The 19,599-nt window shown below is 34.4% G+C and overlaps 5 protein-coding genes across 8 annotated transcripts; 2 read left to right on the top strand and 3 right to left on the bottom strand.

Annotated features, from left to right (window-relative positions):
• The first annotated feature begins 3,600 nt into the window (after positions 1-3,600).
• On the top strand, positions 3,601-6,196 carry LOC121129249 (uncharacterized). Of its 2 annotated transcripts, none has more exons than XM_040724958.2 (4): positions 3,601-3,904; positions 3,967-4,201; positions 4,389-4,668; positions 4,724-6,196. In XM_040724958.2, exons 1-4 carry the CDS (start codon positions 3,696-3,698, stop codon positions 5,905-5,907), a joined length of 1,908 nt encoding a protein of 635 aa, XP_040580892.1. In that variant the 5' UTR covers positions 3,601-3,695; the 3' UTR covers positions 5,908-6,196. The 2 variants fall into 2 exon arrangements, with proteins under 2 accessions (XP_040580892.1, XP_040580893.1); XM_040724959.2 differs by having other exon boundaries at positions 3,603-3,904; positions 3,967-4,180.
• Positions 6,197-6,601: 405 nt separating this feature from the next.
• LOC121129252 (persulfide dioxygenase ETHE1, mitochondrial) lies at positions 6,602-18,903 on the top strand. Its single transcript, XM_040724963.2, has 5 exons — positions 6,602-7,134; positions 7,213-7,357; positions 7,533-7,901; positions 7,953-8,069; positions 18,767-18,903. The coding sequence occupies exons 1-5, from the start codon at positions 7,003-7,005 to the stop codon at positions 18,838-18,840; spliced, it is 837 nt and encodes a 278-aa protein (XP_040580897.1). The 5' UTR covers positions 6,602-7,002; the 3' UTR covers positions 18,841-18,903.
• LOC121129251 (tRNA wybutosine-synthesizing protein 2 homolog) lies at positions 8,088-9,897 on the bottom strand. 3 transcript variants are annotated; one of them, XM_071893421.1, is made up of 3 exons: positions 9,764-9,897; positions 9,102-9,395; positions 8,088-9,035 (listed from the first exon to the last, which is right to left on the bottom strand). In XM_071893421.1, exons 2-3 carry the CDS (start codon positions 9,387-9,389, stop codon positions 8,163-8,165), a joined length of 1,161 nt encoding a protein of 386 aa, XP_071749522.1. In that variant the 5' UTR covers positions 9,390-9,395; positions 9,764-9,897; the 3' UTR covers positions 8,088-8,162. The 3 variants fall into 3 exon arrangements, with proteins under 3 accessions (XP_071749522.1, XP_040580896.1, XP_071749521.1); XM_040724962.1 differs by lacking the exon at positions 9,764-9,897 and adding an exon at positions 9,460-9,578; XM_071893420.1 differs by lacking the exon at positions 9,764-9,897 and adding an exon at positions 9,457-9,576.
• Hmgcr (HMG coenzyme A reductase) lies at positions 9,574-13,224 on the bottom strand. Its single transcript, XM_040724957.2, has one exon. The coding sequence runs from the start codon at positions 12,463-12,465 to the stop codon at positions 9,922-9,924; it is 2,544 nt and encodes an 847-aa protein (XP_040580891.1). The 5' UTR covers positions 12,466-13,224; the 3' UTR covers positions 9,574-9,921.
• LOC121129250 (kelch-like protein 23) lies at positions 16,777-18,518 on the bottom strand. Its single transcript, XM_040724960.2, has 2 exons — positions 18,202-18,518; positions 16,777-18,140 (listed from the first exon to the last, which is right to left on the bottom strand). The coding sequence occupies exons 1-2, from the start codon at positions 18,390-18,392 to the stop codon at positions 17,045-17,047; spliced, it is 1,287 nt and encodes a 428-aa protein (XP_040580894.1). The 5' UTR covers positions 18,393-18,518; the 3' UTR covers positions 16,777-17,044.
• Positions 18,904-19,599: the final 696 nt, after the last annotated feature.

Below are 19,599 nucleotides of genomic sequence, written 5' to 3' on the forward strand. Positions count from 1 at the left end.
GGATTATGAGTACACATTACAGAAGATTTACATGTTATAATGGGGTTGGAATAAAAAAAAAACGATTTTTAACGAGTTCCTAGTATTAATTTGCTTTTTATCCCTACGAGCCGAGTTTTGCTCGTGGTACATCACTAGATAAAATAGAGTTAATTCATAATTCAATTAAACTTTTGGGGGGGAAATTAACAGTTGAAGAATTTTTTTATACCCTTTCACCTTTTTATTTAGATGAAGATGACTATTCGCTTCAGTTACAAAAAGTTCATCTTAAATATTGGAGAATTTTGATGCAATTTGATTGGAAAAAGTGCTGATGAGGTAGATATTAGTACTGCATGGCGATTTTTGAAACCATGTTAGTTAGATAGAATATTTTTAGGTATATATTCATATAAAAATCAACTTTTATAACGAAATTAATTTTCTATGTCATCGAAATGATAATTGTTTACTGGTAAAGTTTCAATTTACTATATTTACTTGATGAATATCTGAAAATTATATTGCACTCCCGTCAAGCAAAAAAATGAGTGCTTAGAGTGAGCTGATAAATTAGCTGTAGCTAGAAGATTGAAAAGAAAGAGAAGGTAATTGAAAAACGTTAAAATCCTCTTTTTTTTCCTCTTTCACATTCGTCCTTGATTCCCAATTTTAGTTATTCTCTATTTACTATTGGTTCTATTCTTTTTCTTTGACGTCACATGACCTTCAGTCTATAACTCTTCTTCCTCCTCTCACTTTAATCAAGGAATTTTTTTTGTGTGTGAAAACTGAAGATCATTTCTCGAATTAATTAGCTTGCTGTAAATGAGATGTAGAATATAATAAGACCTGTAACAAATAATATATACATGTACGCATTCTATGCAAATATGCATTAAAATATATAAATAATTATTATATAGCTATGGACGTACGCTTTTAATAGAGAGATTGGGAGAGAAGAAAGAAAATAGATTTGTATTGGTCATGTTAATTACATGAATCACACAAGTTCATTTATTTATTTGGTTATTAATAATGATCTATTTAATAATATTTTGTAAAATATCACGAATCCAAGAATTATTATAGTTTATCAAATTGGTTTTGATTATTATATACATTCCAACTGAAGCTCCAAGCTGTGCCAAAATCCAATGATTTATCTCTTGGCTTTCATACATTTTAATCGCTCGACCTAGAACAACCACCGAGTCATTTTATCATATACTTGCACTCTGAGTATTATTAATCAGATTCAACTGGGACAAGATAGCAGGAAGACACAGAGGTATGGTAACTAAGAGTAGTCTCGGAATCTTCAAAATAACTTGAACTAAAAAAAGATGGACTCGACGAAACCAGAGTATATTAAATTCAAACGAAGGAGAGTTCTGTTAATAGTCCTTCGGTCATCCAAGGATTTATGTGTATTAAGTCAAAAAAAAACATCATTATCGCATCCACTCTCTTTGTATTTAATGTTGTGAACTTGTTTAATTTTAACTTCAAATGCAGTTACAGACTAGGAGCTCCAAGATAATATATAATCTGTTTGAATTTTTTTCTAATTTATATCTAAACAAGTTCAAACTAATTTCACATGAAATAACAACCCGAAAAAAGATTAAGAAAGATTTTATTACTCCAAACTTAGTAGCTGCATTGAATAGGTGTCAATTAAGTATGAGGGATATAGTATTTATTCATGAAGCAACTATTGATTCATTGGGGTTGAAGATTCATGAATTTCCTATTAGTAATTCTTCTATCCGAAGGATACGGAATGATCGAATAAAAGATCGGGGACCACTATAAAAATTGAATTTAAAGACATCCAAAGTTTTATACAACAGACATACATCAATTTGCATGCAGTGAACGAATTTAATACAATTATGTTATGTAATTTTTGTGTAATCTTTATTTGAATGCAAATTTCTTGGTACACCCTGCAATCAAGTAATCAAATTGGCATTAAGTTCTCGTTGGCACCTGTTATCGTTGTCTTAAAGATTTTTTTTTTTTGTATATTTGAGTATCTGAGATCAAATAGAATTAAAAAAAGAGGGGGGGTATGCATTTTTGAAAATTAACTTTATTAGTGTAGAGGACATTGGCATAGTAAAGTTTGGTAAACCCTGGCTTAAGAAATATTATAGTTATCATGTTATTGGGCCCCCAACAAGCTTAGTAGCAAACCTATCTACCTCAACACATCCTTCTTTCATTTACACCGTCTGGTCCCTAAAACCACTTTTTCAGATCCATACGAAGCCCTTAGCTATTTGAAACTCAGATACGACTGTATCACCCTGGTGACGTAAAAAAAAATTGGAAAACACTGCAATTGCACAAAAAAAAAAAAAAAAAAAAATTGACATATTGATTAAAGCTAATTTATTTTTATAATATAGGTATATTGTATTTTCTTTATATATTCTATATAGGAACAAAAGCACAAGAACCGAGACTGATAAGCCATGTATTACGGTCCAGATTCGACTTTATCGGTTACGTTTCTACCAGTTCAAGAACCGGAACCGCTAGACCGATAAGGGTACAACCTTGAATATATGTTTGATGAGTTAACAAAAATGTAACTGAAATTATCAAGCAAACAAAAATAATGAAATGTTAATATATTTATCCATCATATATTTTAAAGATTTCAGACACCAACTATTTTTTCAAGAGTTTATTCGATATTCGTCTTTTGGCACGTGGATCGTTGTCTGATACGTATTTCTTCGATCTTAATAGGATATTTTGCAATAATATATAAATTTCAAGAAGAAAAAAATTAAGAATTAGAAAACATCAACTGAAGTGGCAAATTACAAAGAAATACCAACTAAATTTTCATAATCCTTGGAGCTATATGTATTTTTTACTCTATGCATGACCTTTTAATAGATTAGCTATGAGCAGTTCTGAGAGGGTTGGCAAGGAAGTAAACAGAAATCCTACTCCGTATCTAGTAAAAACAATGGCAAGAATTACTTCGAAGTTGATCCTAAACTAGTCTGTATTCCAACAAGGACTTTTTATCCTAACTTCCCAACCAAGGTTTTATAGCTAACAATGGTTACAATATTAGTCCATTACACAAGAGAACAATTAGAGTCAAAATTTCTATAAATGAAATGAAGCATTTATAGAAATTTTGACCCTCTAATTGTTCTCTTGTTACGTATTGTCATACAACGTACTCAGAGAGGCTATGTCTTTAAGTATTTTGGTTACAGATTGATTGAATGATAAACAATGTGAGAACTTGAATTGCAATCATGACTAAAATATACCCTAAGCCTTATTTTTAATTTGTACAACTTTTCGTTGACATAATTGCTTCTTAGCTTAATGTTGAATGAATACATTTGAATGAAAAAGTCATTATCTTGACTTCCTCCTTCAAAAAACATTAAATATTCAATTTCATTTTCTATATAGACTTTATAAAAAAATGTGTGATTGAATTGAAATGATACAATTAAATATCAATACATATATATTATAAAAGTATAAAATTATTTAGTAAGAATAAAAATACTATGACTTTCATATCTTAGATATTCAGAAATTCAGATAAATATATGTACTTGAATTCAGTCAAGTTATCAACTAAAGACAATTCCTTGTGATAAATGCTATTTTAATTTAGTGTTGTTAAAGAGAGCAATGCTCTGAGTCTAAGATATAAAAACAATATGACACTTAAATTCACTATATTATATTTCATTTTTATTGTTCATTTCACCAGTGTGTCATCTACCTTCCTCCATTTTTGTGAATCCAAGGAGCGAATAAGTTCATTAAAAATCTGCGATGGACACGAAGATTGTTCTGATAATTCTGACGAAAAATACTGCCGTTCAGAAGATTTTGAGTATAAAGGATATTGGCATAACACTATTAGGTTGTATATTATAGGAAGAGTTAATTGAAACAACCATTAAAACAGTTAACGGAATTTTATAGGAAAGTCAAACGGATTGATAGCGGAGAAATAGTCTATAATTTGCGTAGAATCATTGGTCCCAGTCATTGTCTTTGTATAAAAAAACTGGGTGATAATGCTAAAGATTGTTTTATAATGGAAGATATCCCGGAGATTATTAATAACTCTGTATCAAACTGTAGAGGTGGTCAAGATGAAATTGTAGACATTGCCAGACTTTCAACTCGACTCAAGGTTTTGGAATTAAAAATTTCTGTAATGAAAATTTAGTTTTATCATAGTTATGATTATGAAAATTTGGATGGCATTTCTTTGTAATTTGCCACTTATTGACGTTTTCTAATTATTAAAACACTTTTTTTTTCTTGAAATTTGTAGACATATACTATAAATATGAGTACATTCATTACAGAGAGTTTTAATGCTTCTTTAAATTTCTTAGCAAGAGGAAATTTTTAAAATAGTAAAATATGCAGGACATGCCGGCCGCATCTGTAAGGATGGTAAATGTATCCTGAAAGAATTTCCTGCTGAATTTACTGAAGAATACTGCCCGAAGAACTATTATTCATATTGTACATCTACAAGGAAATGTATTCGAAATGATTTCCCCTGTCAATTTAGGAACCACAAAATTTGTCCACCCAATCGTTATTTGAATGAGCATGAAAAGTGTATTCAGCATAAAAGTAGCTACTCCAACAACGAAGGTGATGCTTCCGGTAAGTATTCAATCAACCCGAATAACTAATCATTTAACAAAATATCCCTATTAAGATGAATGTGCTCCTCACAACTGGAGATGTCCATATTTTGATGGAACAGGTCATTCTTACAAGTGTGAAGTTGGAAGATGCAGCATTCCATTTTCTTGTGAAGATTCAAAGAGGGATACTTTTTCGAATTTTCTTCAAATTTCTATTGAAAAGATTGGGGAGCATGACAAACATTTTGTTTACGTTCATTTGAATAAAAATTTAAGATTTTTTGTCTCTAAGAAAAAAACAAATGAACTCGAGTTCCAATTTCTACATTCTTCAGGATTTAAACTTAGAAGAACCATTGTTCAGAAAACTTTACATGACTCGAAAGTAAACGTTTTACTTAGATGTGAAGATAACTCTGAGGTGCATCTAACCATCGATCAAGACCATACTGTCTCGATTGCATCCATGTATTTCAGATCTCAAGATATTTCTGAGTTAATTGAGGTAGAAAACAATCGGAATCTTGGTGGTGTGGTCAAAATTATTCCTCCTATTGCTAGAATTAATAAGACAGTTACTCCCTTGAATTTATTTAATCCATTGAAATCGTTTGAAGTGAAATCTTATCTAAAGTACATAGAAACAAAAAAGATTTATGAACTTAGTCTTAAAAACCAATTAGGAATTTTTGAATCAGATATATGCCCAAATGGAGTCATCTCAATAATGATCGAAACACATTATCCCTCTAACCAAGTTATAGTCGGAAAAAGAACAGAGGCTTTTATCATGGATGGAGACTACATTCATTATCTTGACTCCAATGGCCACAAACAAACATATACTCACATGCAATGCCCCAAAAATATAACTCTAATAATTTATTTTCTCGACAAACATCTATCCCAAATGTTTATAAAAATAGATGGTGCAATTTTGGAGCTATCTACCTTTGAGACATCAGACATTTTGGACAGAATTGTCTTCAAACAAAAGCCTCTATCAATACAAGTCACATATTCTCCGAATATACCTTTTCTCTCGGTTATACTCACATTGATTACTCTCATAACGATTCTTGCTTTAAGTTTGGGGATTTTCGTCTACTCAAAAAAAAGGGAAAAAATCTCGTATCAACAACCAAGAGGCAATTCAGTTCATATTATCAATAATAACGAGTATTATGGAGAAACAGTTACGAATGGAGTTGAATTGGAATGTCGCTATTCAAACTATTATTATGGACAAAGTTAACAAAAATATTTCAATATATTATTAGGTCAAATGACTCAATCTCAATATCATTCCTAATTATTCTACTTTTTGAGTAAATGTGTTCGGCGTAATTATAATACAGAACTCCTACGATATGTTCCAACATATTGAATCTTATACATTTATACTTAAATTTTTATATCTATCAATAATGGATTATTATAAATAATTAATTTAAGAGTAGAGTTTTTGTTTTTATATCTGAAAATATTATTTTGGATTTAAAACATACAATATTATATTATTCAAAATACATACTATCAATCTATTTCACGGGTTTTTAAAATGGATAAGACACATCATAAAGATTTTTAGAGTAGTGGGAAGGCAGTTATGATTTTCTATGAAATTTTCAAATGCCATGGACATAATTTAGTTGAATGGGAAAATGCGATCCTATCGTTAAGAGCCACGTAATAAACAATTTTTAAATATGGGATTGGGGGAGGGTTTACAATTTTTAAAATTAATGGGAAGAGGCGTAAAAATCTTAGTATGATTTTCAAAAATGAACCCTAGATACGTCCCCTGTTACTACTACGGCTATTTGTGCTAATTGATAATTGCAAAAGAGAGTATGAATTGACATCACATTTTTTTAGAACATGTCCTTTTTCTAGTACTGAGTGGGAAAACTTATGGTACTTTTGCCACTCAGACTTGGATCAACTGCGAGTTTGGGAATGAGACGTTACATGCTTACCCTCTATTAATTAATTATATGATTACTCAATGAATTTCATTGGATTACTCATGGATTAGAAATCTATGGATTACTACATTATTGATGGTATTAATTATGAAAAATTCGGAACATTTCAAAAAATAACAATTATCTTCAAAACCTTAGTCAGGCATAAAAAAATAAAATAAAAGGCAAAACAAATCTAAGGTATATAATTGTGTCTTCACTTGATTTTAAAGTTACTTATAAAAAAGATTAGCTCGTGTTTCTCACTACGAGCCACAAATCAACCATCAAACGACAACTTAGCGGCTGAAATAATTTCGGTATAGTATTTATAAAATACTAATAACTGGAGAAAGACGATTTATAACGAAAAAGTGAAATACATGTCCGGATTTCGTTTTATTCAAAAAGCAGGCGGAGTTTTTGTCAAAAACTTTATTCAACAACATCAGCTTCATCAAGCCATGTCTCCACTCATCGCTCCCAAGTGGCAATCAAATGTCTTTTTCAGACAAGTATAAATATAGATATTTAATATTCTAATTATAAAATATTAATGTTAAAATCTTTTCCATTTCAATACTTTTTTGTAGCTCTTTGATCAGGACTCTTGGACTTATACGTATTTATTGGCTGACATTGATTCCAAGGAGGCATTATTAATCGATCCTGTCATTGAAAAGGCTAATAGGGATTTGGATATTATCAAGGACTACGGATTGACCCTCAAATATTGCCGTAAATACTATATATATTTTACATTTAGTCATACAAAAAGAGTTAAATACTTTCCAAAAATATTGAATATTACATAACTCGAAACTTATTGCTCATTTTCATGTTACCTTTTCTTTGTTCTTTATATATTTCTAATGTATCCATAATCATTATTATATCTTTTCCCTCTCTTTAGTTAACACCCATGTACATGCTGATCATATTACTGGATCCGGACTTCTCAAAAAGCTTAGTCCAGGTGTCAAATCCATTATTTCGAAGCAAAGTGGAGCTGATGCAGATATTCATGTAGAAGAAGGAGATAAGATCCAATTGGGGGTCATTGAATTAGATGTTCATAATACACCTGGGCATACTAATGGATGTATCACTTTCGTTTCTCATGATAGTTCGTGTGCCTTCACTGGAGACGCCATTTTGATAAGAGGCTGTGGACGTACAGATTTTCAACAAGGAGACGCTTCAAGGCTATATCACTCCGTTTGGGACAAAATACTTTCCCTTCCAGATAATTATTTGTTGTATCCTGCTCATGACTATCAAGGTAAGTAAATAAGTTTCTTAAAATATCATATGGTAATTTGCTTTACTTAAGGACGACTATTCACTTCCGTGAAGGAAGAGAAGATGTACAACAAAAGATTAACAAAAAGTGAAGATGAATTTATCAAGATAATGGATACTCTTGGATTAGCTTATCCTAAAAAAATTGGTAAGTCATTCATAGATATTTACTAACTCATACACTTTATTGCAATTAAGAAATATGTCTACAATTAATTATTAAGGTTATGTGGACCAAATTTTATTTATAATTGGGTTTACATTGAAGATCAGCTACAGCATGATATATTTTTGGCCCATAAGATTTAACATTTTCGATATGGAGTATCTTTGTAACCCAACGACTACCCAAAATCGTTTGAATACTTGCTTTGGTCTCAGCACCCCATGTATTTAAGGCCTCTTTCGTCGATTCATATTTTGATGAATCCACATTTCCATGGATGTGCAATACCCCTCCAGTTTTTATTTTTAAAGCTCTACACGCAGCTTCCCACGAGCATTCTGAGCTAGGTATAAGTCCCAAATTTACACGATCTGCTACATCTTCCGGGCACACCTTTCGATTATCCCCAAAATGAATTGCATATTTATCACAAGGAACTTTATTTATTTTCATATTTATTCGCAATGCATCAACCGCTCCAGGATTCCATTCGCAAGCGTGAAGAAACTTGGCTTTGGCCTTCACTAAATATGGCAAAGAGAAATATCCTATTCCTGCGAATAAATCAACCACTACTTCATTACTACAATCAAAATGACTAATTCGTAATTTTTCAGTTATGTTCCCCGCACTAAACATCGATTTCGTAATATCCCATTTGTAAATAATGCCATTGTCGATCCTTTCGGCCCACGTATTATTATCAAAAGCTGTTAAAAATTCCACTTTAGGACTTCTAAAATCATTCGAACAAATTCTGGATTTCCGCGCTACTCTCTTAACTTTTAAGTTGTCGCACATAATTTTGGTGATGTCTTCGATGGATTGAGAAAATGCATCACCTTTGAGAGAGTTTTCTGGAAGTAAAATAAGATCCGAGTGTTTTTCCCAGTGATTTGGAAGACTATTCTCTAGACCCGAAGTCCATAAATTATTCATCATCATGACCTGCAAGAGTGTAGTGTACTCACAAATATACTCTAGTATGCTTTTATCAAACTTATTAATACATACTTCTCGGATTTTCTCATGAATGTCATGCTTTACGGACCTAGATTTTTTTGCCCCTTGACTCCTCCCGATGAGAACAACGCTACAAGTGTCCTTAAGAGCACTATTGAGTTTTGATACATCAAAGTCATCCGTTATAGGAACCCCTACTCTGTCTTGATATTCATTCCCCCTCAGGAATTCGACACTTTTGAGAAACACATTCCATTTAGTGAGTAGGTCTCGAGCATTTTGAATATTATGCTTGCTGACCAAGACATATCGCTGCTCCTTCCGAAGCGCTTCTTGCATATTTACCTAAAAAAATTAATTCAGAATATTTTGTCTGGAAATTAAATATGTATCTAATATATGTAACTACAAATGGAAAGTAATTTCCAAGGTCTTCCTTCCTTATGGTCGCCCTCAGGTCATGGTGGTGGTGGGGGGAAAGTGAAATTTTTTATCTCGGAAAATGAGGAGTGGTATTATCATCTTTCCCTATTGAATCTAATATGTATTATTACTATTTCATTCTCATGTGATATGACTAAGTTGATATATAACAATATGCGATGATAGGAATAAGATAAGACTGTACAGTTAAAATTAATCATCTATCGGAAATAATTTGCTAATAACACATTATAATAATAATAATAATAATAGTATTAAATGATAATAACTTGATGGAGTAGTAAACGTAAACGAGAGTCTTGCGTTCATTCATTCATTCAACACACAGTTACTTTGTTTATTTTGAATCGCGTAAAGTTGAGCTGCTACAAGTAAGTATAAGGAATAATGATTATATATCAAATGTCTATTAACAATTGGAAGTCGTTTAGTTCTCAGTAATTTCGGCTAATTTTCCAACTGCAAGAGTAGATCTGTTATGCCTGAGATGGCTTGATACCAAGTGTCCAGCAGCCAAGGCAGACATCAAAGATAGTTCTCCAGCTAGTACTGCACCACATATGATGCGAGCAAGTTGACGTGAATTTTCCCCTGGCGAGGTAGGATGTGGCCCCTTAACTCCAAGCATTTCTAGACAAGAGCCCTGAGGCGCCAGAATAGTACCACCCCCAATAGTACCAACCTCGATGGAAGGCATGGTACAAGTAATATAAAGGTCTTTTCCATCAGGTCCCCAAGGTTCCATTAGAGTCATGCAATTACTACTCCCAATGTTCTGCGCTGCATCTTGGCCCGTAGCAATAAATATAGCCGTAACAATATTAGCTGAATGAGCATTAAATCCCCCGATGGATCCAGCCATCGCAGACCCTGTTTGATTCTTAGCACTATTAAGATCAACCAATGCGGCCGTACTTGTTTTGAGAATAGTCTCGACGATTGATGCAGGAACGATGGCTTCACAAACAACAGACTTCCCCCGTCCTTCAATCCAATTCACGGCAGCGGGTTTTTTATCTGTGCACATATTTCCACTAATACTAATTATTTGCATTTCAGGAAAAATGAAATGTAGTTTATTTAAGGCGAATTCCGTAGCTTTCGACAACATATTCATACCCATTGCATCACCCGTTTTAGCTACGAACCGAAGGTACATGAGTCTTCCAGCAAGACGAACTTTTAATTTATTGAGTCGTGCAAATCTACTTGTACTATCAAAACTATCCTTGATTTCCTGATAGTTGACGGGATCCTCCAACCAATCTTTGGCCTTTTTGGCAGCACTAACATTTGGAAAACGAACTACAGGTCCTCTCGACATACCATCGTCTGTGATTTGACTAGTCACGCCACCACACTTTGAAAGGGCTGAACAACCCCGATTAGTACTTGCTACAAGGCAACCCTCAGTTGTAGCCATTGGAATATGATATAATTTGTTGTCTAACTGTAAGGGACCAACAAGCCCCACAGGAACGGGCATATAACCAACTACACTCTCACAGCAAGCTCCCATTACGGTGTGATAGTCAAAATGTTTGTATGGAAGCTTCTCAAATGCTTTTTGCAAGTGTTGCTCACGTCTGGAAATGAGTTTGCGACGAACAACAACACCTCTTAGATGATCATTCAACACCTTTTCTAGAGCATGGCTTCGAATATGCCTCTCTTCCACAAGAGTAACGACTTCTTCATCTGTAAGAGGACACGGTTCATTTCTTTGAGCATTCTCTTTTAAAATAAGAAGACATCTTTCGATACTTCTTGGTGGTGAATGATGATCACCTGATAAGAGATGGGACGAACTTCCATCCTCGCTCAAAGTTTCATCTCTATCCTCGTCACTGGATGAGACGACAAGACATTCTTCAGTTGTTTGGGCTTCTTGGTCTTTTAAATCAGGCATATAGACTTCCGACCAGGCAGACTCACTAGAAGAATCGTCTCCAACTACAAGTATTTTGGATTTCTTAAGGTCAGAAGCGGAGTTTGCACTTTTTGTGAGTCCTATTCCTTCATCTGTGGACTGACTGGCTCTATCCAAATCGTCTTTGAGTCGGGAGACGGATGAATCTTGATCTTGAAGTTTCCTTGTGAAGGCCTCTTCATATGACTTCCTTAAGTGAAGTGAAGTGGCGTCTTCGTCTTTGTTGGAGTAGAAGTAGTAGGAAAGAAGGACAAGAGAGAGGGAGATGAGAATGTGAGGAGTATTTTGGATGTGAAGTTGAAGGCTGGGCGGTTGGAGACAAGTGAGATGAAGGAGCACTAGGACGGGAAAAGCTAGAACCCGGAGAGGTGTCCTTGAAGGAGGTTCCTGAGTGGGAAGGGTCTCAAGTATTCGCTTGACATTCCATTTGGCTTGTCCTTGCGGAGAAGTGATGAGGTGAAGCGCAATGGAGAGGAGTGGGGGGTAGACGAAGGCAAAGACAAAGGCTTGGAGCAGGAGTGCGAACACGACGGAGGACACCAAGAGAGGCAAGAGAGTGAAGAGAAGAAGTTTGAGGAGTGTGTCGTAGAGCAGCGTTGGGAGCAGAGTCTGCATGGCCCTGCTCAGTCTGTCAGGGAGGCAGGACTCATGCGTTGCACTCAGGGCGTACTGCGTCAGCTGCGTCATCTTGGGGATGTCTGAGAGAAGGAGGACGGAAAAGGCGGCGTCGGGTCCTCCCAGCAGAAAAGCTGTCATGCTTAAAAGGAAAGCATAGAGGCCAGCCACATGGAGGAGCACAGCTGAGCCCAGACGGTGAATCCGCTTCAGTTGCACGTACATGCGCAACAGCGACAGGAACCGAAACACAAAGACCACCACGGGGCTCCATTCAGGAGAGCCACCGTCCAAGGGAACAAACGTCACCAGGGAGAGGAGAGACGTCAGAGAGACGAAAAGGACTTCCCAGGGCTGCTTCACTGTGGCTTGCCCCAAACATTCGGAAACATCCTCCAGGAACTTCAAAGGAGGGCGGCGAGTCATTCTGGATTATAAAGGGATCTATCTACTCATGCAGAGCTAAAGACTTCATTCGACGGATTCCAATCTGCAAGAATTCGCCCGGGTATACGCCGCTACCTCAACTGATTACAAATACGAATTTACTCCCATGTTTTTATTGTTATTAGTATTTTTTGTTTCCTTTTTTTCTTCTTAGCTTCAGCTTCTTCTTTTTTTGTGTCCAGATCACTCATTTACTCGCACTCCCCACCTAGGACCATCATCATACGTATATTATTTTATGTTTTTCGTCTTTTTTCGTCTTTTTTTCGTCTCTCACTCTCTTTTTTTTTTTATTCTTCTCCTTCTTTATATTTCTCTCTCTCTCTCTTTCTCTCTCTCTTTTTCTCTCCTTTCTTCCTCTTTATATACCTACATATTTTTTCGTTTCCTAAGGTAATTTACAAAGGCTGATTAGACATGTAGTACATCGTATAAGTAAACAACCATGAAATAATCACAATATTTAATACATCTTTCAAATTCTATCCTTAAGGCCTCTATTTAAGGAGACTTTTAGTCCCTTGGCTGTTAATAATAAATACAATGGAATCATAGATGCTGCATTAGACATACTGGAGCCACCAGCAGGCTTTTTAAAGGGAGTTACTTACTCATTAGTCATTATATTACATTATAATATAGTGGAGCATAATATTGTAGAATGTAAATTAGTCAAAAGCTTAGCGTAAGTAAAGAGGATATGAATATGGATGTAGGAATATATTTTGCTATCGATATATCCCAGAACCTGTTATTTATGCAAAATCGGAAGAGATCATAAAGTAAGAATACCATAGGCAAATGTATTCAAAACCCTGTTGGTATAAGTGTACTAGTAGTAGTAGTAGTAGTCGTCGTCCTAGATACGCCTATATTGGTTGTGGTGGTAGTGGTGTTGAAATAGTAGTAGAAGTCAAAAAGGAGGTCCCTTGTCAAGGACATGTACATCGTAGTACAAGAGAAGAGCCGGATCTCTTTTAATATTGTGGGAGGAAGTCTCGAAATGACGACGTACATAATTGTATTTATTTTATATATACCTAGGAATTGATGCTTCACTAACATACATTCTGCAGCCTTTGTCTAAACATCAACATTTTACTGTATCTATTTGGAATAGTGTTGGATCCGTGCTCAGACTGATTTCCTTATCGACCTCCCCACTTTTCAGTCTTTATTTTATCGGTCCCATCTTTTTTAATAATTAATTAATGATAGCTGCTAGAACGTATAACAGTTTGTGTTGGATCCGTCTTGTATGGTAACCACAACTGCTAAAATGACGTTGTTACTAACCATGTCCTTTCAACTGTTCAGGATATCCTCCTTCAAATAGACAAGACACCTAATGTTTAAAGTAGGAAGTGTGACACTAGAGCGTAAAAACTCAAGTAATATACGTTCTAGCTATCTTTCATTATTTTCTTCGTTTTTATATTCCATATCCTCATTTAGTACTAAGAACTGAACTGTCCAGTCCAGTTCAGTCCTACCAACTTATAAATTTTGGTCCTTGATGACGTCCCTCAACTTTATTTCTGCTTTTTTTAATCAGTTCTAGGACCGATATTCGTACGGACTAATTGGACCATTCCTAAGACTAACTGAACCAAATAAATTAGGACTGACACAACACTATTCTTTAATAGATTTTAAACTTTAAAGATAGCTAGGACCTACTAATCCGTCCTTAGATCGTTAAATGCTAAAAAAGATTGGACCGATAGATAAAATACTGAAATGAGGTGGGTGGGCGAGGGGGAGATATATTTTAGCTATCACTAGTACATTATAAATATCATCTTAAATGAGGTTGAATACAATCAGGAAGAAAAAATGGATTGGTTGAAATGATCACCGATCCAACACTACTCAGTAGTCGTTTAGACGCTTTCAAGGTATTTTCTTATTTGTACTCAAATATATACGCCAGAGTATACCTAACTAGAACACTTAAGTACATACTTCAAAAATTCTAAGTCATTTATCTAGCCATCACTAGTGATTATCTATGGTAGGGATGGGTATTTTGTAGAGCACGAGAATATGACGGGACTAAGGCCGAACACGGTATTACCATTTACTTAATAAATAATACTCTTGTTAACATAAGCTGCCTGTTATATAACTTTGGAGGAATGATCATTAGATACACGATTGTCATGACCCATAGGCTTCTATAATTTTTATAATCGGCTATCAGGTGCCTTTGTCTAAGGATGGCGACTACACGCCTTTCAGCACTAATATGCATCCCCTTCTTATTAAAAAAAATATAGTTATTTATACATTAATTGATATTAATAATTATCCATCAGCTGAGAAGAGTTACGATATTGGCCTACTCCTTCCTAATTTGGGTCTTTTTTTTTCTTTTTAAATGAAAGACATTGGATTAACATTCTCATGTTTACTTGCTTGAATTTTAATGATTTATAAAAAGTTACCGAAAGTATACCTTCCTTTAAATGGAAAAAGTCAAACAGTTCGAAAGAATGACGTTAATTTGAGCCTTTTTTTCTTTTTCTTGAGGAATGAAAGATTGAGAGGTGTAAGGAATCAAAACTTTAAGTAGCTAACTTTACAAACTCAAGGGCCCTCGTATATAATTTGAGTCATTTCATACACAGTCATTGATACAATTATCAATTCAATGTATACATATAATAATTAATAACTATTCTCTAAATAATAATTAACAGTTGGCAACAAGAAAAATACAAAAGGATGGCTTCTATATGTTTTTGTTTTGAAACAAACTTTGTCTTTCCCTTTTGAGAGTAGAGGTTGAGGGTTTGATAAAATAGCTAATCGTGCAAATTGTAAAACATGTTAAAAAAGTTCTATTTTTGTTTTACGTTTTATCAGCGTTACGGCTGAGCAAAGTTACACATTGACAGAGAAATGATATTGAATAGAACAACCTATACAATACATACATATATGAAGATTATGTGGGAAGGGAGGAGGAGGAAGTCTCTTGTATTAAAATGGGGTTTCCCCGTGAGAGTCCATTGCGGATGGGACTTACAAAATCTATGAATATAACAGTTGTATCAATGTGTTTGATGAGAGATTGAGATACATTAAACGGGAACATTAGCCACTAGTGTTCAATATATTATGTATCTCAAACATCATCATCCTGCATTTCTGCGTTTGAGTCTTGTTTCCTGGTATTTAACGGAACGTAGAACATAGTTACTTATTTATTCTTATGAGTGTGTGTGTCTCAACATCCGCAATTGAAAGTCAAGGTCTCCAATATGGAATGCTTATCAATGAAGATGTCTGTTACGTTTGTTTGGGTTTATTACGTACCTATGTATATATTATTTGTGCATTAATAGGAAGTACGTGATAGTTAGGGCCGTTCCTAGGATTGTTCTTTGGCCCGTTAAAAACTTTTAAAATTTATTTTAAAAGTTTTTTGAATAACCTTTTTTTATTTAAACAAAAGGTATACTTTTGTATGACCTTTTTATAAAGAAGACATTTTTTCCTGTTTTCTTACACATGATATATTTTTGTTACTCCATCCTGTCTTTTTCACTAGGTATGACTCATTTTGTTAATATTAATGTCATTGTTGTACTAGGATCAGTCCCATAGAACCTGGATCCGAGTCTTTCTCCTCTCTGACGGTGTCACTTTACTAACTCACAAAATGGACATTATATTTTGTTGTCGGCTGTCGATTCTTCTGCCGTAGGTAGTGTTCTGAACATATTGTGGATGGATTGAATTCAAATTAGCTCTTGCTAAGTACTGAACAATTTCTACATATGCAATTGACTAAATAATAGCTCCGTAGTTGGGAAAAGGAATTGACTGACTACCAACTGATTTTGGGCCTTTTTTAACCAACTTCTTTCTCAAGAAAAGGTTGGAAGATACAATAAAGGTAACCAGGAGCGTCCGCAGGATTATACTTCTTTGGCTTGAAAAATTCCCGATAACCTTTTCTCATATAAAAGATCATTAAACTTTTTTAGAAGATAAATCCTTAAATTGATTTGGGGTTATTTTTTATCCGTATGAATGATTTCTTTAAAATTTCTCGATGTGGATTTCTCCCCCTGCGGACGCCCCTCGTAACGATGTGAGCTCTCTCTTTGGTCCAAAGTAGAGAATATTAATATTTACCTATGGGAAGGGGAATGAAAGTAGATGCTTAATCAATTTCACGATCATCTGATGTATGTAAGACATGCTTTCCCACAGATGTGGTTGATTCAAAACCCTCCGATTGTTTCTATTCTTTTTTTATTTAAAAAAATTATTAAATAATTGTGGTTTATCATTATTAATATTATTAAGTAATTTATAAATATATATTCATTCTGTACTATGATAATAAACATAGTAAATATCAAGTATCTATAAGTCTATCAAAATATGTATGAAAGATCCTTCAAAGTAGTAATAGTTATAAAACTGATTATTACGTTTTGTTACATGCTAGGATTCAACCTATAGGATATAGTTAGGCTTATTATGTGTTTATTTTTATAGGTGACCCTTGGATTAAATCAATGCAAAGAGTGGATGTTCTTATTTACGCATGACATCCTGTCACAATCATTTCCTGAGGGACATTTATCCAAGAAAAGTACTTTCGATCATGTAGGAGTTTCACTCTTTGCATACCTAAAATGTTGCCATTCTTTTGCATTTCAATGGACTCTAGCCTATTAGATTTACCTATACCATTTAAAACAACTGGTATTCCATGGTAGACGGTAATACTTTGAGCGATCCGTTTCTCTATTGAGTTGCGTCTATCTTTCTCATCCCTCCAAATCCCTTCCCTCAGATTCAACTCACTTATTTGATACTCATAGCTTTGAGGATCGTTACTATATATCTGTCCTCCAGAGACTATAATAACACCTCTCGTGGCATCATATGCACAACCATGATTCATCCTAGGTAAGTTCATAGGTGTGAATGGACTCCAAGTTCCGCTGGTCACGTTGTACCTTGCTACAAAACGCTCTGTTTCTGATGAATTGAGCCGACTTTGTCCTCCCATGACATAAATACTATCTTTCACTTTGAGAGCACAATGATTTGAGAGTCGTTTAGAGAGTGAGGGCCCTTGTCTCCATTCACGCGTTATAGGGTTGTAGATCTCAACGCTTTTGATGATTTCCTCTCCATTGTATCCTCCCATTGCATATATTTCTCCATATGCATACTCCATTGTGAAGTATGATCGAGCCTCAGTCATATCGGGTATCACTCGGGTATCATTATACCAATGGAGTTTGTTGAAATCATAGATGAGACAGGATGCAGAGAATGGCTGCTCTGCACTCATTCCTCCGCAGGAAATAATTGTGTTTAAATAGTTGATGAAACTAGAAGCGTGCTTCTTTTTGATAATATCCTTTCTTATGGGATTTTTCATGAAATTAGCCTTCTCACAGCAACCGAGGAAGTCAAAAACCTCCACCTCTCCCACTGGATTCCCATTGCGATCATCACCTCCAATCACTAGAGTTACATAAGAGGTATTTTTTATTCCACATCGCTTATCAGTACGGGAGTAAGTCGAGAAAACAGGACTACAGACGCTTCTAAATAGTTCGCAGGAATTGGCATACCCTTTACCATCATTCTCGTAAGACCTAGCGTCATGATAGGTCCACCTTTTTTATGAAAATAAACATTTCTAATTAAATATAATTCAAATCCTTTAAATGTACTTACCACTTACAGTCATGAAAGTCCAAACATCGCTCTGCACAAAAGTATTCATTGTGAATTTCGTGATATACTCCAATCAAGTTAGCTCCTTTGAGACTGCATTTTGTAGAAGGAGATGGAAAACATTTCTGTAGAGCAGTGGTGAATGTCAAAAGAGATATTAACTGAAGCAATCTAATTTGTTCAATATACATATTATAATTATTGTTTGATTCAAGTTCGTGTATGGTTGTATCTCTTATCGAAATAAAGCGTGTGATTCGAATGAAGCTCTAATAGTCTATTTAATACTACTTTTGTATCAAGATAAAAATTATCTCTCGTCATCATCGAATGATTATATTTTATGCACGAGACAGGTAGTTTTATAATATTTTTATTTACATACTTAATCTAAATTTTGACTCTCACCTATTTGTTTACTGATGCGGTCTGTATTTCCCTTCAAATATATATGTCAATATTATTTTAAAATTTACTATGGGTCTTCTATAGATACAACTCTATTGGGGGTTGTGTTTCAGAAACATTCCGATAACAGCTATTAACCTATGATTAAATATTTCAGATGTGGCTTTACCTGCTAACCTTAAGTGTGGATTGGATGACTTGCCAAAGGACTTGGAACATTTGGTCAAATAATGAGGACACGTCATGAAAAGTCTTACTAGTGTTTTATAATCTAAATATAGTTATTATTTTTTATATATTTTTTATTCTTTAATTCAAGACTTTTATTTAATTTATTTATTTGAGTACATAACAATCAAATATGATCTCGATTCAGGAGAGCGATTATATTTGGTAGACTTTTCAACCTTTTTTGGTACATTACTCAGAAGTATGTAGTGTTGGATCGGTTTAAAAATGACTGTAGTCCTTATCCTTAGTATGTCCGGTCCTTATTGGTCTTTTGTTGAAACTACAACAGCTGAAATTACGACGATACTACTAACGACGTCATTTGAGTCGCTGAAGTTTCATTATAATTCATAAACTCCTTCAAAGAGACAAGATACCTATCTTCAATCCTAGTTATGAGTGAAGAAAATAAAAAATAGCTAGGATCGTGGGACTGGAAGACCTATGTATCAGTCCGTAGGACCGTTGAATAGTAAAATAGAACAGACTATATTAAAAAAAAAAGAATGACTTTCAACATTTAAGGCTCAGTTAAGGTTCACAACAAATTAGAAAAACATAATTTTCATCTTCCCCTCACCCCCCCCTTTTTTATAGATGTTCCAAGTTGCACTACATAGTGTGAGTCAGCTACTCTTAGGCCCGGATGTACGAACTCGGCTTAAGTTTAAGCTTAGAAAATATGACTTCAATACATTTAAGCTCTCTTAAGTTCGTGCAACCTAAAGCTTTAAACCAAGTAGCGAAAGGAGGACGAAA

Source organism: Lepeophtheirus salmonis, chromosome 14, assembly GCF_016086655.4.
Source record: "Lepeophtheirus salmonis chromosome 14, UVic_Lsal_1.4, whole genome shotgun sequence".
Taxonomy (NCBI): Eukaryota; Metazoa; Arthropoda; class Copepoda; order Siphonostomatoida; family Caligidae; genus Lepeophtheirus; species Lepeophtheirus salmonis.